The sequence below is a fragment of the Recurvomyces mirabilis genome, assembly GCF_035927965.1.
Source record: "Recurvomyces mirabilis strain CCFEE 5264 chromosome Unknown scaffold_17, whole genome shotgun sequence".
Taxonomy (NCBI): domain Eukaryota; kingdom Fungi; phylum Ascomycota; class Dothideomycetes; order Mycosphaerellales; family Teratosphaeriaceae; genus Recurvomyces; species Recurvomyces mirabilis.
Window position 1 is genome coordinate 562,200 of NW_027041951.1, and position 25,459 is coordinate 587,658.

The 25,459-nt window shown below is 54.3% G+C and overlaps 8 protein-coding genes across 8 annotated transcripts; 4 read left to right on the plus strand and 4 right to left on the minus strand.

Moving 5' to 3' along the window:
- Positions 1–328: 328 nt before the first annotated feature.
- LTS14_006743 (uncharacterized protein) lies at positions 329–1,550 on the plus strand (the record flags this gene model as incomplete). Its single annotated transcript, XM_064839436.1, has 2 exons — positions 329–806; positions 1,033–1,550. 2 exons carry the CDS (start codon positions 329–331, stop codon positions 1,548–1,550), a joined length of 996 nt encoding a protein of 331 aa, XP_064693178.1.
- A 745-nt stretch (positions 1,551–2,295) lies between these two features.
- LTS14_006744 (uncharacterized protein) lies at positions 2,296–3,915 on the plus strand (the record flags this gene model as incomplete). Its single annotated transcript, XM_064839437.1, has 2 exons — positions 2,296–2,818; positions 2,870–3,915. The coding sequence occupies 2 exons, from the start codon at positions 2,296–2,298 to the stop codon at positions 3,913–3,915; spliced, it is 1,569 nt and encodes a 522-aa protein (XP_064693179.1).
- Positions 3,916–4,223: 308 nt separating this feature from the next.
- Positions 4,224–7,013, minus strand: LTS14_006745 (uncharacterized protein; the record flags this gene model as incomplete). Its single annotated transcript, XM_064839438.1, has 1 exon — positions 4,224–7,013. The coding sequence occupies one exon, from the start codon at positions 7,011–7,013 to the stop codon at positions 4,224–4,226; it is 2,790 nt and encodes a 929-aa protein (XP_064693180.1).
- A 1,308-nt stretch (positions 7,014–8,321) lies between these two features.
- Positions 8,322–10,469, plus strand: LTS14_006746 (uncharacterized protein; the record flags this gene model as incomplete). The annotated part of the gene is made up of 1 exon (XM_064839439.1): positions 8,322–10,469. One exon carries the CDS (start codon positions 8,322–8,324, stop codon positions 10,467–10,469), a length of 2,148 nt encoding a protein of 715 aa, XP_064693181.1.
- Positions 10,470–10,969: 500 nt separating this feature from the next.
- Positions 10,970–12,136, minus strand: LTS14_006747 (uncharacterized protein; the record flags this gene model as incomplete). Its single annotated transcript, XM_064839440.1, has 2 exons — positions 10,970–11,979; positions 12,085–12,136. 2 exons carry the CDS (start codon positions 12,134–12,136, stop codon positions 10,970–10,972), a joined length of 1,062 nt encoding a protein of 353 aa, XP_064693182.1.
- Positions 12,137–13,463: 1,327 nt separating this feature from the next.
- Positions 13,464–15,757, minus strand: srk1 (MAPK-activated protein kinase Srk1; the record flags this gene model as incomplete). The annotated part of the gene is made up of 3 exons (XM_064839441.1): positions 13,464–14,646; positions 14,701–14,945; positions 15,215–15,757. The coding sequence occupies 3 exons, from the start codon at positions 15,755–15,757 to the stop codon at positions 13,464–13,466; spliced, it is 1,971 nt and encodes a 656-aa protein (XP_064693183.1).
- A 2,840-nt stretch (positions 15,758–18,597) lies between these two features.
- On the minus strand, positions 18,598–20,336 carry LTS14_006749 (uncharacterized protein; the record flags this gene model as incomplete). Its single annotated transcript, XM_064839442.1, has 3 exons — positions 18,598–18,647; positions 18,723–18,787; positions 18,853–20,336. The coding sequence occupies 3 exons, from the start codon at positions 20,334–20,336 to the stop codon at positions 18,598–18,600; spliced, it is 1,599 nt and encodes a 532-aa protein (XP_064693184.1).
- A 965-nt stretch (positions 20,337–21,301) lies between these two features.
- Positions 21,302–24,942, plus strand: LTS14_006750 (uncharacterized protein; the record flags this gene model as incomplete). The annotated part of the gene is made up of 2 exons (XM_064839443.1): positions 21,302–21,828; positions 22,020–24,942. 2 exons carry the CDS (start codon positions 21,302–21,304, stop codon positions 24,940–24,942), a joined length of 3,450 nt encoding a protein of 1,149 aa, XP_064693185.1.
- Between the last annotated feature and the right edge of the window lie 517 nt (positions 24,943–25,459).

Here is a 25,459-nt window from a genome sequence, read left to right on the forward strand (position 1 = left end):
ATACCCAGGCTGGCGGAAAGACTGTTGACGTGAATGCTAGCTGGCGCCGACCATACACAAAGCCATGTTGAGAAGTAACTTCTTCACCTCCTTATACAAAGGCATTGTGGTCAATCGCCAGCATGGCTTGGGACCAACTTGCCTCGAAAGCCATTGTGCGGAGCCAACACATTCTGCTTTTAAGCCAAGCTTATAACAAAGAGTCTGCACATCAGCAGCTTTTTGAGGCACATTGACCGAGTTGTTCAGTGTATAAAGATGACCATAAACCACAGAACGGCGGTATCACCACTTTCCACAAGCTCTCCAAACAACAGCCAAGCCAAACATGGCTCGAGTTAGCACGTTCGACATGCACCACAGGACGAACCTCATCTATCCTTGCCTGGACCTCGCTGTTTACGTGGACGAGACAGCCAAGATGCTGATCTATGGCGTGCACAACTCTGCCATGCGATATGAACCGCTCCCTTTGATCGAACATGCTGCTGTCGCTGCCCATGCGGATAGGACTAGCAAAGAAGAAACAAGCTACTATAGTATTACGAGCGCCACGCGTGGTATGCAGGTGAACGCATTGGATCGACCGCATCCCGGCTTGTCCGCGGCTGAGCTTGTCGAAGATATGGCACTGATCACCAACACTGTTGGTGAGAATAGTTTGAAGCTACTGGCGGTGGCGACGGAGGAGGGTTACAAGCTGATCGTCGAAAGGACGACCGACCACAAGTCCCCGGCGGGCAATTTCAGGTCTGAAGGCGTACACGATTTCAACAGCGCTGGGTGCCGAACCCACTTCGACATGAGTGAGCAATGGATGTGTGACCTGCACGACCTCATCTGCCGAAGGAATGACCTAGCTGTCCGCCATGTTGTCTGCCAACTAGCAAAGCAGCAACTCATGTCGGTCTCCAGTAGTTAGAAAGCCAAAAAGGAAGGCAGAGCTCAGAAGTCAGCTCCCTGGACAGACCCTTCGACTTGCTCTCGATCAGCTGCCTGATGACCAGAAGACGTGCTTCTGCTGCACTGCAGACTACAATGATACCAGCACACGTCCACATCACCTTTCCTGCGACGCTCGCCATATCGTCTGCTGGGAGTGCCTCCTCAAGTGGTGCACCGAAAAAGGACCTACGGCGGCGAGCTGTCCACATTGCCGTAGCAAGGTCTTCCAAGACTCCGCAATTGTTGAGTCTCCGATCTTTGGCACAGTGAACGACGGCAAGGCTTACATCTATGACAAGAGGTTTACCGCGTACGAGAATGCGGAACGAGTTATGGCCGACATCGACCGCGAGCTGCCGAGTACAACAACAACCCAATCACCGTTGACCATGCGGCACTCATGGACGTCTTCCAGTGGCTGCAAGTCAGCAAGGTTGGAGTCGGAGGACAGTACTCCACACCACCTACAGCCGCTCCGCATGCCGGAGTTCCCCGTCTTCGCAGAGGCAGTCGAGGTCGCTCTTGTTGAACACCACGGCGAGACTCTTCCCACCAGCCAGCTATATCGCAGGATTTACATCGAATTCGCTGCACACGTCACTTGAGAGCGCAAAAGGGGCACAATGGCACGCTACGGCTTCCACGCCGCGGACTCGCTTCCTCAATCAACACTACCAGGTGGCTTTGAGAAATATGTCAAACGAACAATCAGCCGTAGGCTGCAATTCTGGCATCTTAGACGCTGTGCCGCGCCTTGTCCGTTCGTGGGCAAGGTGCACGACCATGGACTGAAGAGGTATTGGTCTTAGGCCCGAGTCTTTCTTTGTTTCCAATATCCTCACGCTCTTTTGTCTGCACACAGCATCCTTGCTTTTGTTTGGGCGGTCCTCAGCGTGATATCGTATGTCGGCTCTCCGGTTGATCTGTACTATTGATATCGTCCACAGGCGTTATAGCGGCGGACATGGATTCTTATGTCCGGGCAGGACAGCAGACGAGGTATGTTCCATCTCACTCGTTCCATTCTATAGCATCACGATCTATCTTGTTGAAGAAATACACTATTTCAAAGCACACAACCACTTTGATTTACATAAGCCAGTCCTGTCTCTCATTTCCAGAAAATATCCAAGCGTTATAGCCAGACAGGAGCCTTGATCAGTGAATGCGAGATGTCTTACAAGCCACGAGATCGTGAATAAAGAAAACCAGCAAGCACGCAGGTGACATCTGGAGTCTGTCGCAAACTCAGTTGAGGAATTGAGCTGGCTCTGCAAATAAGTATGCTTTGCTTTCCTTGTTTGTGGTTTGGTCAGGAACCTCACAGGACACGGCGTCGAGGACGACATTATGGCTGGCTTCAGTGACCGCACTCTCTCAATATTCGATCCCCATCACATTGTCACCATCGAATATCCTGACGTAGAACTTTGCGGAGGCTGGGACGATGGCGAGTACGTCCTCGACAGCGACAAGCTGGCACTACCTGGCATCGAGGATTCGGAACAACGATTTGAGCCCAGACCGCTGATACAGGATAGAGCCGTAGAAGCTCATTCTGAACTCTCATCTCTTGCGGAGAACCCCTTCTTCTCTACCCTGCCGGCACCGACGCTCACGAAACGGGAAGTGATGGGACTTCTGGAGAATGTTAATCGGTTTGGTGACGGTGATGGTCTGGTACGGGATATGGCTCTTGTGACCAAGACATATGGCAGATCTACACTGTCGTGTGTATCTTTGAGCGGAGAGCGAAGCAGTGGTCATTCCGAATCGATCGAAGTGGACGAAGTTCCAATGATGATCTTTCACTTGTCAGCAGTGCTCAAGCACCGAAATCCAAGTGGCGAGATCGAAGTTGATATGAAATATGGTATGACAATGCAGACCTTCGACGCCATAGACTCTAACGAGCCTTGGCTAGAACAGCTGAGGTCGCTGATGCGAGGTACGACCGACAGAGCCGTCAGGCATATGGAACTGCAGCTTCAAGTCGGAGGCTTGAACAAGACGACGAGTGTTTGGAAGGCTCCTCGTACTCCGGACTACGCCAGTGAGCTCCACAACATCACGCGTCCTATCGATACGAGTCAAATGCCTGCTTCGGATAGAGACTGCATCGTCTGCGCCGACGACCTAGCGGGTATCGGCATGGAGCCCTTAACCCTGCATTGCAACGAAAAGCACATCATCTGCAAATCCTGCTTGCTCAAGGTGCTGGCCTCGAAGTTCCCAGACGATGCCACATGCCCTTACTGCCGACAAGCGATTTTCACGGAGCGGAAATCTCTGGACCGGCTCAAATTCTTTGTCATAGACGGCGCTTTCTTGGCAGACCCTCAGTACGATGCCTGGGAGAACTTCATTCGTTCTTGCGCTGATCTGGACAAAGTACTGGCGGGGCATAACGACGAAAAGGTCCACGTGGACGAAAAGCTGATGCTCAGGATCTGGGAACACTTGATCGAGGGCATGTTGCTCGAGTCCGAAGATTCGACGCCACTAGGTTTGCAGCCGGCAAGGATGCCGGAATGTGCTATACTGCTGCAATCGATCGGAGCAGCACTACATAGTCTCGATGGAGCTAATGTCCCGGTAAGATCGTTGTATCGGCTTCTCCTCGAAGACATCGCGCGCCATTTCGCGCGGATCATGCTCGGAAGCTCTGTTGTGCACACACTGTCACCGGACGACCAAGACGTGTTGATTCATCAGCCGCAAGAGTCTCTGGCCTTGATCGGGTTCCGGCCGGGATTCGTCGAGTTCTTCGAGCGGATGGTGTCGCGGATGTTGCAGTTCGTGCAGCTGAGGGTTTGCAATGGTTGCTGCTGGGGCGGATTTAATGCTGAGCGCGGGTGGCATGGACACGGGCTTAGGATGCATTATCGGCCACGAAGTGCTGGGGAGGAGGAGAAAGAGCAGAAGAAGTCAGCATTGCAGAAGAGGAAACCGAGAAGTCGGAAGGCTTGAGAGGGTTTTCGGATGCGGTATTCGTCCTTGAGGCTAGATACTATTGGAGGATCTGGTCTGTGACCAACTTCTGATTGGAGATGGGTGGATTTAATCTTTGTCTTTGTCTCTGTTCCTGATTGCGTGTTGCTTCATATAGAGCATAGAAAACATTCCCCATCATCATCATCATCATCGTTCCCCATCGCCACCTTCTTGTCCCCGTTCCATCATCATTCGTTTCCCTCCTACCAAGAATAAGCATAGAGCGTAAAATATGCAATTTCCCCCCTTACCTCATCAACTGTCCAGCCCTCCCACGGAACCCCTCAACTCATTTCCGGCTCTCCTTCGCCCTCCCCCTCCGCCATATACGCACGATCAAGAACAACCCTCGCCCTCTCTCTACCTCTACCCCTCCCCTTCCGCTGCTTCTCTCCTTGCAACTTTCCCTCCCTCTCCCTAATCCGACACCCCCCACAAACCGTCCTCCTCAGCAAACTCGCCGGCCCATCCTTGAAAGCGACGCCCACGGCGAAAGCAAGCGTGAGGCTAAACTTTAGCCAGACCCAGGGGGAGTGCCGGGACCAGGTCGTTCCTGTGCCTGTGCCTGTTCCTGTTCCTGAAGCGGTATGGGTGGCGTGTTGGCAGGGGGGAGTAGTCGTGTCTCTACTGCTGCTGTCACTGTGGCTCTTACTGTCTCTGGTGGACAGGCTGGGTGAAACAGGTGGTGTGCGGTAGAACGTCCCATACCCTATCCCCCCATCACCGCCCACAGTATCTTCCCCCTCCAACAACCCCCTCTGCTGCTGCCGTTCCACCTCCCCATTCACACAAGATCTACATGCCGCCTCAAGCCCCTTCGCCCTATCCAAACGACTTAAATGACGCTTAGCCATCGGTCCCAACAGCATTCCTACAAGCCACCATTGCGCCTCTCGCAGCGGAGTCGGGATTCGCAGACGAGAGGAAGCGGTTTGAACTAAGTGTCGGGCTAATGCTACGGGGGAGTTCCAGAGATTGGAGAAGAGAAGCCGGAGGCGGTGGAAGGTTGAGTGGTGAGGCTTGTTCGGTATGGCGGGGGAGTCGTTTTCGGTCGTGGATACTGCTGCGATGAGAGTCGTGTTTTCCGTTGTGAGGAGGGAGTGGATGACTGATCTCTCTTGGACTTCCGGACCGAAGGAGGCTGGGAGTTGTGCTTCTGCGTCTGCTTCACTCGTGTCGTCGGGCATGGAGACGTCGAACTTTGTCGGCTCATCTTCCTCCTCATGTCCTGTCCCATCTCTAGCCTCATCCACTCGCACCACTTCCCCACTCCCCTCCTCACTCATCTCATTCGTACCCACAGCGCAAAGCTCATCCATCAGATTCCTCCCCTCCACCCTCCCCAGACTCGAGAAATCCCTCGGTGTCCGCTGCTGCTGCTCCGAATCCTCCTCGGAAGAAGCGGGAAACCGCATACCCAACAGACTCTCATCGGCCATCATTCTCGACGACGATGACGGAGGCCGTGATGACGATAACGAGAACGAGAAAGGTGAAGCAGCTAAATGATCAAAAGTCCTCTGGTCCGCGGTCGTGGACGCTCTACGTCGTACGAGTAACGAACTGGGACTCTCCTCCTCTCTCCCTTCCCCTTCCACCCCCACCCCCACGTCCCGCTCATGCACGGGAAAAGCAAACACCGGCGCCGTCTCACTCCGCTCCAAAGCCGGCGCAGAAAAAGCCGGCTCATAAAACTGGGACGTCGAAGGCAAAATCAGCGGTTTGGGTCCATGGCTTCCTGGTCCGAAACGGCGCATCCTTCGCGCTGGTCGGGATTTGGCGGCTTGCATGTTCCAGGGGTTGAAAGGGTCGAGGGGTTGGGGTTCGAGGCTGGTGGTGCTACCACCGCCACCTCCGTCGTTGATTGAGGTGGGGGGTTCGGAGAAGATGGATTCGGCGTCCGAGGGGATATCTGATTCGCTGGAAAGGGTGGGTTCGAAGGGTTCGGGGAAGAAGGTGGTGGGTGCTTCGGTGAAGTGCATAAGCGGCGAAGGGGGTTGAGTCCGCGGTGGTCTTTCGGGGGACATGTGGAGGGAGCTGGCGGTCGGGAAGCGCGGGAGCATGCTTTTTGGTCGTTGGTGGTGGTGCTTTTTGTGCATGCCGGGTGTGATGGAGTGGAGTTCGATTTTCGTGGGTGAGGTGGCGAGGATCTCGGACATGATCTCTAGTCTTCTTTCTAGGTTCACGTTGGCTGCTTCTGCCGTCACGGCTGCGATTCTGACGGCGTCGAGTTCGATTTCGAGTTCCTGTAGTCTGTATCGTGATTCTTCTGCGTCCTGCTCTAATTTGCGGACTTGCTTGCGTAAGCCAGTTTCTATCTCCGTGTGCTCGTCCACGATCTCCTGTACTCGCTGGTCGTATCGCGCTTCCCACTCTGCCAATTCTTTTTGTAAATGTCTCGTTTCTGCGTTCAATGTCCGCATTTTGGAAGACTGCTGTCTCGTCACCGTAGGCGAGTTCACCACCCGTAGCTGCTCCTGTGTCTGCGCGAGCTCACTTTCCAGGTGATCAATGTACATCCTCGCCTCTCCGCTGACAGATCTCCTCGTCTTATTCATCTTGGCTCGGGCTCGCATGGACTTTGCACGGATCGTGCTCTTTGGTTGAGGTGGTGGTGACATGGGATCGTCTTGGTATGCAGGAAGATCACGCTTGTCGGAAGTGGATGGAGCAAACAGGTTCCGAGAAGTGACGCGAGGGCGTGCCGACTTGGGTCGTGTGAGTGTGTTGGAGCCCGAGTCAATCTCCTGCAGCACACCACTCGATCTTCTCTTGTCCACCCTCATTGATGCGGTCTTTACTCCCATCGGCGAGACATTCTCCGCATCACTCCCACTGACGATCCCACTAGCTGCCGACCAAGCCATACTGCTAGACGAGACAGACTTGGGCGTCACCTTCCTGGTCGGCACAGCAGAACCTCTGAACCCAGCATTTCTCAATTGTAACCTCCTGGTCTGCCTCGATGTCCCAGGTCCAGAAAGTGGCTTGGCGGGAGTAGGCGACTCACGCTCCTCATTATTGCTCTCATTCCAGGGTGAATATGCCAATGGCTCGTCGAAGGCGTAGGACATGGCCGGGCGTAGTAGGACCAAGAGCAAACAAGAATGTGCGCTTATACTATACTAAATAAGCCGATCATGTGTTGTACTGTTTGATTGTACCTGTATGTACAATAGGAAGGGACTGTATAGTGTGATTGGCTTGCAGACTAGAAGTTCTGGAAGACTGTGTTGGAGTAGTGCGAGTGGGAGTGTGTGTTTACTACCTTGCCGCGGCTGTTGCTATGTATCCACACGACGGGCTAGCGAGATGCAGGGACGATGTGCCTTGCCCTTCACCAATCACCGATGTCTGCACCATTATTTCAGCACGGTCGAAGGTCATGGTTGTGGTGAATGGTCGTAGAACACATGTCACGTCTCCACTCAGGCTGCCATATCTCAAGCTTTCGCCGAAGCAAGTCGGTATATGAATGCAGAAAAGTGGCTTGGAAAGAACACAAATAGGAATATGTGAACGACATCGGAAGATGTGGGGGCTTTTCGTCTGTGGCTTGCAGCTGTTGCAATAAAGTCATCTACTGTAGAACCATGGGTCAGGTTGCTGCTCGGCCCTTGCGTTTTGTGGGCGTGGGCGCGGCTGGTGAGGTTTCTGTGCCGTGTTGCACACGCGACCTCATCCAGACATCCATACCATTGCTGCGCTAAGGCTTCTTGATGAACACCGCCATAGTAAAGACAACGATATTGTCAGAAGTCACAAGTCTGAAAGATCTTCATCGTTTTCGCCAGCCGATAGCCGATGATGCTGTCACCAACACAATTTGCATCTACGTGGCGGGTAGAGTTGCCGAGCTACCAGGTAGAAACTAACCAATTCCATCGACGTTGCTCTCCGCTCGCGAGGTTTAGTCGTATCCGAATGCAACGAAACGGCGGCGGCGTCTGCTTGCTATGACATCTACCTTCATACCGCCACCTTGTCCTCTTCACCACAATCGCAAGCACAACCAAACATTCGTATCCTGAACCGCAACAGCCACTGCTCTAGAACATCCGCGTCCTGGCCTAACATATCGCCCGACGAGATCCATACCGTTAAACCTATCTCGAGTCCACTACCATTAGTTCAACAGTGACATATTTAAAGCCCCTCCGCGGACGAAACCGAACTCTATACCGAATCGCAACGCGTCCATCGAATCATATCTTTCTTCTTCCGCGCCTCTCTTTCCCTCCCAACGACTATATATCACTGCCAAGCTGGAGCTCAAGGACAAATACAACGACGACGACTGGAGTCCCTCATCCTCCCACACCAGCGACAGTGCATTCCTAGACCCGGATGTCGACCTTCGTTGGCCCGCGACAAGGAGAGCGATGAGTGGTTTGCCGCGACTACGGGGTTTGAATCCTCTGCGTCTACTCAGCACCAACAACAACCGGGGTCGCTTCACATACCAGCAAGTACCCAATGGCGGCAATGCCTCACCGTTTGACTTCCAGAAGTACTCATGGCCGAGTGCGGCCCGGCGCATCTCCTCTACGAAGCTTGTCGCATTGGCGATAGCAGGGATTGTGGTCGTGGTCTTGCTGGCTGGAGGAGGGTATAGAGGTGTTCAGAGACATCATGATCGGCCGACGGAGGATGAGGCGCCCTTGCCGTTCTACTGGCAGCACTATTACCGCCTGAATGGCTTCTACAATGGCGTGAGGACGTTGGTGTCGGCGGCAGAGTATGTGCCGGAGAACGGGTACAACATCTCCATCCCGCCGACACTAGAAGTGGACTCTGGATTGGAGAAATCGATGTCGAGATTACCCAAGGAGCCGCCGATCGACCCGATTAAATATGACCCTTACCCCTTCGGCGACGAGACATATCTCCGCGACTACGACCAGGTACATCAATGCTACCTCGACGCAGAAGAAAAGACACCTGCGCCAGATGTCTACGCCTACCCGGCTGTGCCGCAGCACATGGCCCTCCCGCTCTTTGGGGACTACAAAGAGCTGGGTATGAAAGAGGATGTCTGCTGGGAGCGATTCGGAAGACTGGGCGCATATGGATATGGATACGGTCCTGCTGAGGGCGGAACAGGACTGGGAAATGATTCGGAGAGTGCAGGGAGTGAGAAGGTGTTTGAGCGGGTGGGTCATGTGGATTACAGGGGGATGGACTGGGGTGCCGCGCAACGACGATGTTATGAGAAGAATGAGAGACGATTTCGGGAGGAGCAGCCCAGTGGGAAGAAGCGGGTGCAGAGGCATGCGTATGTTTTGCGGACGTGGACGGGCTATCATTACTCGGAGCAGCAGATGCTGTCGTTGCGTGCGATGATTAATGAGTTGAGTTTGAAGAGTGGAGGGCAGTATGATGTTCATCTGCTCGTGCATGTCAAAGACGACCATATCCCGATCTGGGCTTCCAAGGATCTGTACCGGAAGACATTAGAAGAGAATGTCCCCAAGGAGTTCTGGAATATCAGTACCCTCTGGTCGGAACGGCTGATGGAAATGTACTATCCCGAACCCTTCCCCGACAACTTCGCCAACATGGCTGGCGCGGGAATCCACGGCGTATACCGCAGCGCGCATTTCGCTTTACAATGGTTCAGCCAGCAGAGACCCGAATACGATTTCTACTGGAACTGGGAGATGGATCTGAGATACACAGGCCACTACTGGGAATTCAACGAGAAGATCGGGGACTGGGGCCGTCGGCAACCTAGAAAAGGAATGTGGGAACGCGGCCGCCGTTTCTGGATCCCCGAACTCCACGGCGATTATTCCAACTTCACCCAGTTCGTCGAGCGCGAAACCTGGGAGAAGGACGTAGCGGCGAACGATATCGAGCGTAGCGGTCCCGTTCCCATCTGGGGTCCCGTCCAGCAATTCCCACATACGGGTATGCTTTCCCCGCCCAACGCCACCATACCACCTAGCTCCTACGATGAAGACGAGTACACCTGGGGCGTAGGCGAGGAAGCGGACCTCCTAGTCTTCAACCCGCTCTTCGACCCCAGCTTGACCAACTGGGTCTTCTCCTGGGACGTCACGGGGTATAACCGCTCCCTCCCCATCCCCCCTCGTCGCGCCGCTATCATCACCGTCGCCCGTCTCAGTAAAAGGTTACTCGATACCATGCACCGCGAAACCTGGCAAATGCGGCACACCATGTTCCCCGAAATGTGGCCTCCTGCAGTGTGCATGCATCACGGTCTCAAAGCTTTATATGTCCCGCATCCGGTGTACTTCGACCGGGATTGGAATGTGGCGACTATGGACCAGAGTTTGAATTATCCCAAGAATATCTGGGAGAGTCCTTTTGGGTGGGGGGAGCATAATTTGCTGGGGAGCTCGTTTTATTATAATTCGGGGTTTTCGGGGGCGTTGTGGAGACGGTGGTTGGGGCAGAGTGAGAATGGGGAGGGTGGGGGGGTGAGCGAGAGGGAGGGGAGCGGGAGATTGTGTTTGAGGGGGACGTTGCATCATCCTATTAAGCATGAGAATGGGCCGACGGAGTGAGGTTGAGGCGGATGAATGGGTTGATGATGGAGGGATGGTTTGTTGTCGGCGTTCTGAGCGGGTGCTTCATGGGGGTGCATGCCTTGCATATGATGGTGTTGTGGGCTGGCTTGGTTTGGCTTGTCGTGATGTTGGGTGTATAAGTTGTATCGTATATGCATAGCATGGCATTGAAGAATACATGTGTACGTACAATAACGAGTTGAGGAATGATGTGGTTGCCAGTCCCGTTTCCTTCGAGGTTGTCGTGGGCCGGAGCCCGCTTTCTTCATGCTCATTTTGGTTGATCAGGGGGTGCTTGGCTGAGGGCATTGATTGACGATGATTACTACTGGATGCCACAGTTGCGATCAGCCCATACATGCCCTTGCATCCTACCCTCACTCCGGTTCACGAAAGTCTATGTCAGGTGCAAGGTCTGAAAGGTCATGGATATTCATTATCATAATCACCCATCTCATACAGCCATCCCAATCACCACCATCTCCTACCCCATCACATCAAATCACCCTCGCAGCCTCCCCAGCCCCCACCTCCTCAGCATCAGCGACCCTTCTTCCCCTCCCCAACCCACCCTCTCCAACCCCCATCCGTCTCGCAACATACTGCTGCGCCACGACTCCCACGCCCAAACTCAGGACCTCCTCGATCCATTCGGCGACCCATTCCCGAGGGTCTAGACCACCTGCCGCGATAATCTCGCGGATGGAGTCTGGTAGTCCATCGGCGTCTGAGGATGTGGAGGGAGTATTGGATGTGAAGGAGGTGTTGGAGGCGTCGAGCCAGCGGGCCCATTTGGCTGGGAAGGGCTGGCTGAGGGTGGAGAAGGAGAGGGTGTGGACGGGGTCGTGGAGGTAGATGGCGAAAGTGACCACTTCCTCTTCTTCTTCTTCTTCCTCATCACCTTCAGCACTAGGAGGACCTTTCTCCCTCTTCCGCTCCTCTCCCGCAGGCCCACCAGCAAACATCCCCCCATCCCTCGCATACCCCACCGCCTGAATGGCAAGAAAAATATCACTCGACCTCGTCGGATTCATCTCCGTCAAACTCTCCGCCGCCGTCTTGGCCGCCCCCTCCACCCCACCCCTCCGATCGAAAAACTCCCTCGCGTACGCCTCCGCGCTCACCCGCGCCAATCGACTCCCCTCTTTCAATCCCTCCACCACACCCAGATCCCGTCGCACATGCTCTTCCCGCCACCACGGCCCATCGGTCCACCCGCTCGGTCCCGAGGAACCCAGGACCCCGCCGCGATAACCATGCGGTTCGCTGGTTGCAGTGCGAGAGCGGGTTTTGTTTTCTGTCCCCCGCTGGATGACCATGAGGTCGCCGCCTTCGACTTGCGACATGATGCGGGAGAAGGTGGAGTAGATCAAGGGGTCGAGGGAGGGGTAGTTTTGGATGTCGTGGGTGGTGTGGATTTGGAGGCGTTCGTGGGCGGAGATGGGAGGGGCGATGTGTTGGAGTAAGTTTGTGAAGGTGGGGAGGGCGCGGGAGGAGAGGTCGGTGCCTGCGATAATCCCATCCAAGTTAGCCATGCCATGCCATACCATAATCACTCGCACACATAACAGCGATTGTATGCAAAGTAGAAGGATAAGTGGTTGATGCATACCGAAACTCTGAAGTTTCCCAACATTCCCCCTCACCTGCTCCGCCCACTTCATTGCCTCCTCATTGCCCGTGATCTCCTTCGCCAAACTCTCCGCCTGCTTCACAGCAGCGGTAGCCGTGCCCCAGATACTTCCAAACCACCCTCCACCACCCCCACCGCTCCCTCCTCCTCCTCCTCCTCCTCCTCTCCTATACTACTCCCACCAGCCACCCTACCCTTCTCGCTCCCCACCTGATCCACCACCTCCACCCCTCCAACCTCCCCAGACCCAGACCCAGACCCAGGCACAAAAGAACTATGATAAGCCCTCCCCCCCTCCCCGCTCGTCCTCGCCTCCCCACTCATCCTCATCGACGCACCAACAAGGGTACTGGACCCCCGCATCCTCTCCTCACTATTCCGCCCGCTATTCTGGCCCGAAGAAGAAGCGGGAGTATGTTCCGCCTTCCTCGTGCCTGCGGAAGTCGTACTGGAACTCAATCTCGGGGTACCTGGTCGCGAAGTCCCTGCTACTGCTGCAGGTTTGGCGGCGAGTTGGGCTTGGAGGTCGCGGAGGGGGTCGTCTGTGTTATCTGGCGCCGAGGCAGTAGTAGCTTTGGTCGAGGATTCGGTAGTACCGATATTGGTACTGCTAATATTATTATTATTGTTACTGCCTGGTGCTGGGACAGCCGAGACATCGTCCAGACCCAGACTTTCCAGCTCGGCCAGCAATTCCTGGTCCGTCTTCTTCGACATTGCGCGTACGGAAAAAAGGTGCGCTCTTACTTCGCGGGTGGTGCGGTATTGCGAGAGTCGGTAGTGGTGTGAGTGCCCCTTCGGTATGAGGTAGTCTTAGCAACGCATGAAGCAATTGGTGTGTGTATGGATATAGTGAAGCTCTGGTTTTGGTTCACATGCGCACAAAACATGGGGTATTGAGGTATTTAGGTATTTATACAAGTGCTCGAACCGCAGGACGATCAGAGCTTCGAGTTCACGGATACATATATTTCCTACACCACTGTCACGGGCACGATCGCGACTGAATCCCTGGCCTTACACCAAGAGTAGATGGCAGTGAGATGGCAGTGAGAGTGTTTGTGGAGTGGGAAGATTCCCTACAAAGTCCTGTAGGGGATGCACGCTACCGCGCCATGGAGAAAACAACAGCGAAGCCGCAAACTGCACAACAATCTAAACGCCCATGCCACGCCACACCACATCACATTCCGTAGAACTAGAGAGACACCAATCCAAGACTCTCCGCTGTCGCCAGGAGCTGCTGGCAATACCGCGCACGAGCTCCCTCCCTCCCTTCCCTCCAGGCAACTCACTCACACACACCTCGCAAATCCTACCAACTAACCCACATCAAGTCCTTCAATAGTTCAGTGACGTCACTGCACCATCTGCTCCCTTAGACTACTCGGCACCGGCCCCTTCTTCCCCCTCCGCCCAATCAACGTCGCATTATCCAGACTCAACTCGAACGTTCCGGCCTTATTCTTCACCTGCCGTTTCGCCGCCGCCGCCACCTCGGGGGAATGCTGTCCGTATCCCTTCGCTGCCGGAGCAGCCCTAGATGCAGGAGCGGGCGCGGCCTGCTGTCGCGCTTGTGCCGCGGCGGAGAGATTCGTGTTCTTCATCTGGCGTTCCATGCCTGCTACATCGGCCGCGCCGCCCGCGGACTTGGGGACTTTAGCGGGCGGGTTCGTGGCGCTGGAGTAAGGTTGGCCTTCGTTGTTGAACTCGTCGTCTTCGTCGTAGTCTTCATCCAAGGCGTTGAGAGAGGCCATGGGGTTGCCGCCGCGGTAACCTTGCTTGAAGTTCTTGCGGCGTTTACCTTCTTCTTCTTGGCGATGCACGGCGTAGACGACGTCGAAGTTCTCGCGGAGGTTGACGGCGCCGGGGGAGCGGAAGTCTTGACGTCGACCTGCGCCGGGTGTTTCGTCGAGGTAGGCGAAGTCGGGCTTTAGGGGTGATTGGCCCTTGTCGCCTGCTGACATGCCGCCTGAGCGCATGTAGAGGGGAGTGGCGAGGGGGGGCGCGTCGTGCGCGGCGTAGGTAGGTTCGTTGGCCTCTCGGATCCAGGGATGGTTCAGGAACTGCTTTATATCGTATCGCTTCTCCGGGTCCACAGTAAGAAGATGCGTGACCAGATCCTGTGCCGACTTCGAGATGTCGTCCCACCATGGTGACAAGAAGGTATATTGACCGCGTGCGACCTTTTCGGTCAAGACTTGAATGCTCTCATCGTAGAAGGGTGGGAAACCGCATAGTAGCGTGTAGAGCACACATCCAAGCGCCCACATGTCGACACTCTTCGAGTAGCGTTCATCTTTCACAATCTCGGGTGCAGTGTAACCAACAGTACCGCAAGGTGTCATAGTCTGGCTGTCCCAGATGACCTTTGAAAGACCAAAGTCGGCAATCTTGATCGTACCAATGCCACCGGCACCGACACCACGGACGAACTCGCCCTCATCGGCCTTGTCTTCATCCTCGGGTGCCTTGGGCTTGGGATGCTTGGTCGGTATAAAAGGTGTCGGGTAGAAAAGCAGGTTCTCTGGTTTGATGTCGCTGTGACGCGTTAGCCGAGCTTCCACTCATGGCACCTTCAGCCCCAAAACATACCGATGCACAACGCCAGCCTCCTCATGCAAGTACTCTAATGCCTCAGCAACTTGCAAAATGACATGTCGTGAAAGGTCCTCGCTGAAGTACGTCAACCGCACAATCTGATGGAAGAGCTCGCCACCGGGACACAGCTCCAGAATGATAAAGTAGTATTGTCGGCTCTCGGAGAAGTCGACCAGTTGCACAATGTTAGGATGATCCAGCTGTCGCATGATCTGGACTTCCTTCAAGATATTCGCACGCTGAGAAAGATGACGTCAGTCAGTGGTTCGGTCGTGCAAAGCATAACGTTTGAAGAGATATGGTGAGGATGCGCACCTCCACTGTTTTTGGCGCTTTCTTGTCGAAGTCGGGGTGCAGGACGCCCTAGGGACATCATCATGTTGGCATGGTACTGTGAACCCATGTGGTATGGAAAGGAATTAAAAAAATAAGGATGAAGCGAAAAGGTGTTGGGTAAAGCAGCAAGTGCGAACGGGCTAGAGTGCAGCAGCAGTAATGGTGAGCATACCTGTGTAGAATTCATCTCGAATTTCCGTACCACCTTAATGGCACACTCGGCGTATTGGCCGTTGTTGTCCCGGGCTCGGTAGACGTTGCTGAAGGCGCCATCACCCATCTTCTCGATGAGCGTCCATCGCTCCAGACCGGGATACTTGGGCAGCTTGCCCTTGCTCTCTCGCTCTTCGGCGACGATGCGTTCCAGTACCGAGCTGTCGTACTCCTTATCTCTCGCCTCCCGCTTCTGCTTCTGCTCCACGGCATCGGCGGCGGCGTGTCCGGCTTTGGCGGCGACATGTCGGTTGTCTACCGCTGCTGCCGAGTAATCCTGGTGTGGTGCATTCGCTTGGAGGGGCTTATGGCCGTATACGTTTGGGTCGCTTATACCATACTGATCGTGTTGTTGCTGAGCTGCACCACCGCCATAGTTGAAGCCTTTCTGCTGGGCGTGGACGTTGGAGACATGTGTGGTTGCCGTGTCCGGCGGTGAGCGTCCATCCCGCGCCTGCTTGCCGTGCCGGATGAAGTTCTTGAGGTTCTGTATCGTCGACATGATGATTAATTCGTGATGCTCGTGACGTAGTGGAGGGGGGCTTGCGAGTGTATCGTGCAAGCGGAGGTGGGTGGTGGGAGAAGAGGTAGTAGTATCAGAACACAGTCGATGGGGGGAAGATCTTGCTCGTTGCTCAACTACTACTCATCAGAATGCCAACGAGAGCGGCTCTGGTGGTAGTGTAGTGTAGGGTAAACTAGCAACGCAGGTGACGATGCAGGGCCCGCGATGCAGTGAACAAGAGAGGTGCATGGATCGAGGTCTTGGCGTGATGATGTAGGGGTTTTGGGAGAAAGTGGAAAAGCGCCGGGTGACGTAGCTGGGCAAAGGATTGGGGTGTGCGACCACGGGCTTCCATGCGAGACAAGGGAATTGATGAGCAGCTACGCCATCCCGGCAGCTCGTGTATGCGATATGAGGTGCTTGAGCGCCTGCTGCTGCTGCTGCTGCTGCTGATGATCCGAAAGCAATCGGGAAAAGACTCACCTCAATCTTCCAGTTGCCCATTTGGCTGGTTGGCTTGCTTGCTTTGGTGGGGTTGCAGATCTCTTCAAACTTGCAATACTAATCTGGGACGCCTCCACGCGATATAGAGATATGTGAAGGAAGTCAAGTATAGACGAGTACTTGTTTGCTGACTCGAGGGTTCCGTCTGATGCCTTGGTATGAAGTGTCGATGATCCTGCGTTGTCGTGTTTAGTGGTTAGTGTGGCGGTACCATCATCATTAGTCGATTACAACACAAAGAAAAAGGCGAAATTGGAGAATATTACAATCCTGCTATGGGACCTGTCAAAGTCTGTCCAGCGGATCTGACGGAAGCTATTGAAAACATGTCCCGTCTATGAAGCCATCCACCTCATCCACGTCCTCCAAGACGGGCTCCATCTATCTCCGTGCCGAAACAGCATGGTGGAGAGGAACACCGAGGACTGAGGTCCATTCAGCAGCAGAACCGTGGTCGAAGGCGTGAAGTGCAGCCGACACCATCCGGCAGAGCCTCACCTCATCATCGCTGAGTTTAAACCATGAACACGCAGAAGCAGACAAGCTATAGCAATAACAATGATGTAGCAAACTCCACCCTGTCAAACATATCAAGCGACCGACAGTCCATCTTACAAAGCGCTGACGGCATCCCACATGTGCTACTGTACCGGTACTCCCCTCTGCATATGATCGTCTCCCGACAAGCCGCGCAGACGCGTAGTGAAGACATGAATCTTTGGAAATCAATACTTTGCTTCGTCATCGTGCAGTTTTCAATGTGGAGCCCCCTGCAGCGGGTAATGACGTTGCGGCTCCCGCGGGCTTGCATGGATGGGCTTCTGCTGCTGCCGATGTCTACTGTACATGTAAACGCTGCGAGAGAGTGAATCATGTGGTTTGCACGTGATTGTCTTGAATGCGGGCTTACGTGAGCAAACAGTACAGAGTATCGAGTGCTATGAATCGTCACCACCTCATCCGAAGAAGATCGCAACTACGCGCTGTTCTCGACGTCCAAAAGAATGGTATTGAGAGGCAGCAAATCTCAGACGATGCCGGGAGAGACATGGCAACCAGGATACAGTAGCTTGATGAGATTTGAAGACGCTCCTCTGTATGTACATCTCTGTGGCTCGACGTCTGATTCGAAAAAGTTCCAGATTTTCAATTGCAACGAGATGGGCAAGTAGGTCTGCTGGACGGTAGACAGGGCTGATGATATGTATCTGGCTGGACGGTACGGGCCTAGTGATTAGCCATCGTTTGCCAATAAACGTGATTCGATCCCTAACAAATGCTCCCAGGTTGTGTCAGACTTAGAAGCAGACCTCAGGCCAAGGACAGATGCTCCAGAGTTGTCTCAGACATAGCAGGAGACCTCTGGCCAAGGACAGATGCTGTCAGGTAGATGTAAGATTTAGCCCGAGATAAGACACCCGCCTGCGATGAAGTTGCTGCGGCGTAAGACACAGCTCGAGCATGCTAGTAGCGAAGAAATGTACTGCTTGACCTGTAAAACGTAGCGTAAGGAGTCTCTTTGGTCTAACATGTCGTCGAAGGATGTACGACGGAGGCGAAAGATCTCTTTTTTAGCCGATGGGTGCCGCCAGGATGTACGACGCAGGCCAAAGATCTTCTTTTAGTCGACCGTGCCACTAGAGCGAGCGTCCGACTTCGGCGTGGGAGTTTACTTTGAGCTGTAAGACGTGACTCCAGAGCCTTCGCTACTTTCGAGACTCGTGCAGCGCATATGTACGACTTAGAGCTTAGAGATAGCATCCCCCAGGAAGACGTTGCACACTGCAACAGGAAAGGGCGTCGAACGTAGTAAAAGGCCTTTCGAGAACTAGGGGAGGGTAGAAAAAGGCGTTCGGGGGACTGTGTCTTTTGTGCAGCGGCAATCTGAGTACATGATCATGCGGAGGAGCCGCTGCTCAGCAATTCAGACTTTGAACAACCTCACCTGATGGAGACATAACAGTCCAGTTTAGCCCTCCTTCGTCTGGTCTACTACTGCTCTGCCTAGCAAAGCTCCATCCCTACAAGCGCAGCACCTAACTGAGAGGTCTACTCTGGGGGGGAGGGGGTGATATATGATATTTTGGCCACCAGAACTCCAGAGCGGCGCCATACGTTGTATTGTGAACAGGTCGACCTCGGCGTTCCTGCCGCCGCTGAGGCTGTGGGCGTGACGGATGACTTTGTAAGAGCTTCACACAACCACATTTGGCCGCTTGAAAGCTGCCCACGAGCATTGGTTGATTCTGGGGAATTGTGGCCATAACCTGATGAATACAGTATGCAACGCCTCGAGCCATGAGAGGCTTGGGGAACATATACCGCATTGATGTTCACTCCATGTATGTCACTGTCTTGAGCTTGACGAACTCCTCGATGCCCCCTGTTGTACCGCAAAATCAGTAGATGCTCTTCGTCCAGTCACTGGCAATACGTGAAGGAATGTGTTTCGACTTACATTGTGCATTGAAACGTCCCCAACCAGACTTCTTCACGCCACCGTGCGGCAGCATCGACTCGTCACTACACAGTAGTCGTTAGCAAAACCCGGATCTTTATCTTGACCATGGCTGGAGGGGGCTACGTACTGCACACTCATGCTGTTAATATGCACCGCACCAGAATCAATCTCCTTGGCAATCTTCAACCCTCTCGCCAGACTAGCCGTGAAGACAGCCCCGCTAAGCCCATACTCGGTATCATTCGCGATCTCAATGGCCTCCTCATCGTTCTCGAACCCGATCAGCGAGACCGACGGACCGAAGGACTCGGTGTAGTAAAGATCCATATCCTTCTTCACATCCTGCACAATCAGTGGTCGGATTCTATATGCTGAGTCCTCTTTCGTCTCGACGTTGCCGTAGGTGAGTTTGGCTCCTTTCTTTACGGCATCGTTGACGAGGTTCCGGTTTTTCTCCACACCTGCTTTGGCTACGAGAACGGGAGCTTCGCCGGAGGATGGGAAGACTTTCTCTACCGCCCCTTTCAGCGCTTCGACGAATTTGTCCAGGATCTTGCGATCGACCAGGATTCTTTCGGTCGACATGCAGATCTGCCCGGAATGGAGGAAGGCGCCAAGTGCACACTGGAAAGCTGCGCTCTCGACATCGGCGTCTTCGCAGATAACGGCTGAGGCCTTTCCACCAAGCTCGAGGAGCACGGGTTTGAGCTCCTTGCCGGCTTTGCTGGCGATGATGGCGCCGACGTTCGTGGAGCCGGTGAAGTTGACTTTTTTGACATGTGGACTTTCGATCAGGGCGTTTGTTACTGCGACGGCGTCTTCGGGGCGGTGATAGATGACGCTCAAGACACCTTTCGGCAGTCCTGCTTCCGCGAACACAGATCCAATCGCCCAGAAGGTTCGAGGAGAAAGCTCGCTGCCTTTCAACACCACGCAGTTGCCAGCAGCGATCGCGTACAATGCCGCTCTCACACCGAGGATATATGGAGCATTCCATGGCGCAATCCCCAATATCACACCCATCGGCTCCTTGAACACCAGCGCACCTTGCCCCGCCGTTCCAGTCTGCGGAATAACACCCATGATATTCGCCGCCCTGCCCGCCACATCCCTCAGATTCTCAATCGTGGTCATCATGTTGAATCCCGCAAACGCATCCAAAGCACCCGTCTCCTCTTTCATGTAGCTCGCCAATTCCTCCTGCCTCTTCTCCATGATATCCGCCGCTTTCAATAGGATCGTGCGGATCGCGGCGGGTTTCGTGCGACGCCATGATTTGAAGGCTTCTTGGGCTTTGTCGACGGCTTCGATGGCTTGGTCGGGTGTTGTGCCAGAGGCGGACCAGAGTTTTTGGCTGGTGGTGGGGGAGACGACGTCGAAGGGTGTTGTGTTGGAGGTTACCTCTTCGCCTGCAATCCAAAGTGGCACAGTCGAGGTCTTTGATCCATTACTCTCGCCATTACCACTGCTGGAATTTCCGTTCATCGTGTCGTCTTCTCTATTCGTATGGTCTGGTGATGTTCGATTGGGTTGGAATTGTGGCAGGTCCGGGTTCCAGTCGCGAGTAGGTAATGCTTGCAGAGCACCAAAGGAAGTTCCAAGACGTTGCATGATGCGGGAAATATATTATCGTTTGCCATATCTGCCCTACGAGCTTCCCGAAGATGGATGGCGTACATGATGCATGGTTCAGGCGCTCCGGAGCTTCTATCCAGGTGGAGTGGGCGGGGCAGAAGACGCCGGCAGATTGCTACGGGCAAGGTGAAGGAACGGATCGCTTTCATGATTGCGAGGGTGATGTGTGTACCGATGTTCGCACGCATGGAAGACAGACATGGCGATGATTGTGCCAATGGCAAGCATGAATGGTCTCAACGCATTTGTGTCGCTATGAGCAGTGCCTAAGTGGTCAGCAGCTTCACCATATTCCAAGCGACGGTAGCAATTTTGGTAAGGAAGCGATAGAACATTGCTTCTCTGCATATCTGACAAGGACATCGATGTTGTTGATGAGACCGTTAGACTACATGGTTGTTGATGGCAAAATTCTATGGACGTATTCCATACGTGGCTCGGAAAATCATCATCTACAACGAGGACTGCTGCAATGAGGCCAATAGAATGGCATACCAGCTTTTGTTGCCAGCAGATTTCGAAGCCATCGCCAGCGATCGTTCACAGGTCAGTGCAGCGGTCGTCAGTATGAAGACAACTCGGCACTGACCGAGAAGCTTGCTGGCTAGGGGCACTGTATGTTGAAGTCAACATGTCAATGAGTCTATTCATAGTCTTTACCGTAACGATGAACATACACAGCAAGAAATAGGACACTACAACAGACGAAAGGGAAGAAACTAACAACCATTGCCAAAGCACTGATTGGTCCTTCTCACCGTCCCGTCGCGTCGGCTTCTCCAAGCCGGCCGTGCGTCAAAAGTCGGAAAGAGGAACCCTTGCCAAAAAGACCAACTTCGAGGCAATCGCCAACGTCAAAAACCATTCTCTCCCTCGTTACTCCCTTTGACGACTTCGTGACGATAGGACCGTCAAAGTCGAAAATGGCGGTGCCGGGCACCATGACGAGGACCGGTCGTTACTTTGAAAACGAAGGGGATCGCACGAGTCGAAGTCGCACTGAGGTTGTTGCGGCGATGGACGGAGCTGCTGATGGTTTTGACGGGGAAGAGGAATCTGATGAGGATGAGATTACTGTCAATGCTGCTGGTTCTGCTAATAAGGTCAATGCCATGTCTAATGCGACGAGGAGTTGGCAGAACGCAACGAAAGTTGTCGCTGGACTGAGCGTTGTTGGTCCTGTCACCGCGAGGTTGGTTGATAGGTACACGCTTGTCGTTCGATACAGCACCACTACCGACTCTCGAACATCAAAAGGGTCTCTGAATTCGCTCACTGCCATCAACAATCATTTTGGAAACGATGCTGGCGACGATAATGTTGATGGTCCCAACGCTCGTGGCACGTACGCGCGAGAGTACACGCTTCGCCATCCTGAGATCAAATGGGTCCATCGTGGTCAGGGTCGTTACTTGCCTGCTGTGAAGATCAAATGCGAGTCGATGGCTGCGCCGGAGAGGCGGTCAAGGTATGCTTTCTATCACTCCGTCTTTCCCCTTTTTTGCTGCTCGTCAGAAGGCGACCCTGTGATATGAGCGACACTCTTCACAGACTCGCCGTTTCGGACGGAAGCCTACCTCACTTCAGCTTTACTTCCAAGGCCATCTTGAGCGGAACACATCACCCTGTCATGAATCCATTCACTAACAGCCATCCTAGACACAGCCGTGGAGAGCCCGAGAAGACGAACAGTATCACGCCACACATCAAGAAGGAGAACTCCGAGCCTGACGGTGCCAGCAACTCGATCAGGTCCAGTAGATGGAGAATCTCTGACGCCGGCCGAATTCCCTCCTTTGGCCGCCAGGAATCTTCCGCTCAGTCGGCTGACGAAGGAGGAAAAGAAGAGGAGGCTCCTCGGGCTCGCGCAGTTCGCAACTCACTCACTGATTCACTCTCCCACCCACCACAATACGGATTACGTCAGCGGCAATCAGATCCTCAATCTCCTTCAACGCTCGAGCATCGCACAGCTCGGCTAGCTCGGCGCGCCAAGCTTATTCCGAGTATTGAGCGTGGTCGCACAGCACTTCGCCGCGGATCCATCACTGCTGCCACCAACAGCCACGACAACGAATCCGAGACTGAATGCGACGAGGAGGAAGACATGGCGGACGACGACTTGACCAAGACCTACACCAAGGCTCACGTGCAGGCCAACAAGCATGAGGAGTATCATCACACCGGTAATGGCTGGTATAGAAAGGGCCCACGACCGAGTGGCAAATTCTCTGTCAAAGGCAAGGAGCGCAGTTCTGATCGAGCGCCGCCAGCTCGTGCGCCTGCAGTTAACTATACTTTCGATGAAGACCAGACTGTGCACAGGGATGACCTCGGCAACTACCCGGGCATGATGTTCCATCACAAGGGCAATGCGTGGTTCAGGCCCGGTGTTGATACGAAGAATCGACCCAAGACTAAAGTCGTGGACGCCGATGGCAATGTTCGCACACTCGAGGACATTGAGAAGGATGAGGGCCCGGTCGCTTCTACATTCACAGCTGGGACAGTCGACAAAGCGTATGCTGATGCGCATCCTGATCTGCATTGGGAGCATCGTGGCAATGGCCGCTACGCCGAGAAGCCGAAACTTCAGCCTCGCAGGACTAGCACTAAGACAACAACATCGAGTGAGCCGGTGTCTACTACCGAGAGGCGGAAGAGTGAGTCGCAGGCAACCTTTTCCAAGGAGTATGTGCTTCAGCATCCCGGCACGACTTTCTACCATACCGGCAATGCACGTTACAAGCTTGGCGCGAGGCCTCAGGTCTTGCCAGCTTCACTTCGTGCTGCAAGCTCCGATGGTGGGCTGGTCGATAGGGCGTATGTTGATGCTCATCCGGGTCAGGAGTTTCACCATCGTGGTCAAGGTCGGTATGCACGTGGGGCCAGACTCAGCACCACCACTCCAGCACTTGAGGATGAGGTTGAAGATGAAGAAATGGAGGATGAGGAAGAAGAAGAAGAGGAAGAGGAGGAGGATGACTTGCCACCGGAAGTCGAAGATGTGGACGAGGATCTCGGCGACCGGACTAGACTCGTCGACAGTTCGTTCGTGAACACTCACACAGGAACGACTTTCCATCACAAAGGCCAAGGTCGTTGGGCTTTTGGCTTGCCACCTCCGGGCAGCCACAACAAGGTTGCTGTTAGGGGCCCGAAGGCTATCCGCTGGAATGTGATCAAGTCCCTGATGGAGAAGGAAGACCCGGAGTTCGGATTGCCGAAACAGAATGAGCTTCTGAGGAGGGAGGATGGGCCGGATAAGTTTCCCGGTCTTACCTGGGTCTATCGTGGTGGTGGTAAGTGGGCGCGGCTCTCCAAGGCGGATGTGGAGCTTGGCGTAGGTCAGAAGAGCGGGAGGCAGAGTCTGGGGTCCAGGCCGGCCGTGAAGAAGCGCCGTGTGACTGGGCCTCCAGCGAGTACTGCAGCTTCCATCGCAGGGGCTGATGAGGATGAGGAAATGATGGATGAAGCTGCACTCAACATCCCTTCCCTGAGCAAGCCAAAGAAGAGCCGTCAGCGCAAGAGCCAGCACACCCACCCTGACCTCAACGCCTCAAAGAACTCCTCAACCTCTCATTCCCAAGCACCGACCCCGAAACCACGCATGCTGGAACCCGACGAAGACGTCCTCACCGACTCCGACTTGCCAGATATCTACCACGAGACCACGCCCCCCACCCCCGAAGAAGGCGACGAAGACGACATCGACCGTGCCCTGCGCCAACAATTCCACGCCCTCAACACCGACGCCCTCATGGCCTCCCTCACGAAATTCGACCCCGCCGTCCGCTCAACGAAGAATCTTTACGCCATAGCGGAGAATACCATGAAAGCCATGGCGGCCCTGCAGGAGGAGTACATGGAACTCGACAAGATCACAGCTCCTCACAACAAGATCCCCAAACGACCGGTCAAAGGTGGTCGGGAACCAGTGGAGGCACAGATCTTTGAGGATAGGAAGGAGGCGGATTTGTACGATTATGTTTTCGAGAAAGGGAGGGTGGGGTTTCAGGACCCGGAGGCGCAGAAGATTGTCCGGGATGCGGAGGGCAGGGAGTTGAGGAAGAGGAGGAGGGTTGGTGGTGGAAATGGGAATGGGAATGGGAATGGTGGCGTGGAGCCGGCGGATGTGGTTCCTGGGTGGAGATGGGGGGAGGAGATTTCGGGAGTCGGGGAGAAGAGGGCTAGTCGGCAGCCGGCTAGGTTTGATAATATGGGTGAGGGTGGTACTAGTACTGCTGTTACTGGTAGCGGTGGTGGTGCTGGTGGTTGTGGTGGGGCAGGGATGGGTATGGGTGCGGCTGGGAATGGAGGACAGCCGAAGCGTAAGGCGAGGAATCCTTTGGGCTTGAATGGCAAAGGTGGGAGTCTGACGCCTGGTCGTGGCGGTACACCTATTCTAGGAACTGGATCTGGTGCCGCAAGCGCTGATGGTCTGGCTACGGGTAAAGCGATCGGGAATGTGCCGAGAAGGATCCAGGAATTGAGGGGTGAGAGTGTGGCTTCGGATGGTGGGAGTGGGAAAAGTGGGAAGAAGGGTAAGATTCCGGGGCTGGGTGTCAAGGGCGTGAAGTAGGGAGTTACGTCTTGCATCCTTGTCATATGGATAAGAGCCATGGATGACAGGGGGTAAATGATTGCTGCTTGATGGATGATTGAGATAATCGGGTTCCCCGGCAGCTCACTGGGGCCCTATGCCCATGTGATGGCTATTGTGGCGTTATCATGACTTTTCGGCCACTAGGATGGGCGGATACTGAGCTTCTTGCTGTGAGCTCGTGGGGCTGCATGTCTGTCCGTGGGGCTGAGAAAATTTTGTGTACGATAGTTATTGTTGTACTATAGCAGAGATGAGATGTGATCCTGAGTATGCAGAGTGCATTTTCATGAATAGAGCAATTCTTTCGTGTCTATCCATCAAAACGGACCGATCTCGCCACAAATACTGCGAGTATTGAACGCCGCTCTACTCCAAGGAACGCCAACGCTAATATGACATGCCATACGTCCTCATCCTCGTCCTCAAGCCCATGCCTCTCTGGCGCACGCTTCCTTCTGCATTGCTCGGGTCCTTAATTCTCATTCCATCCCCT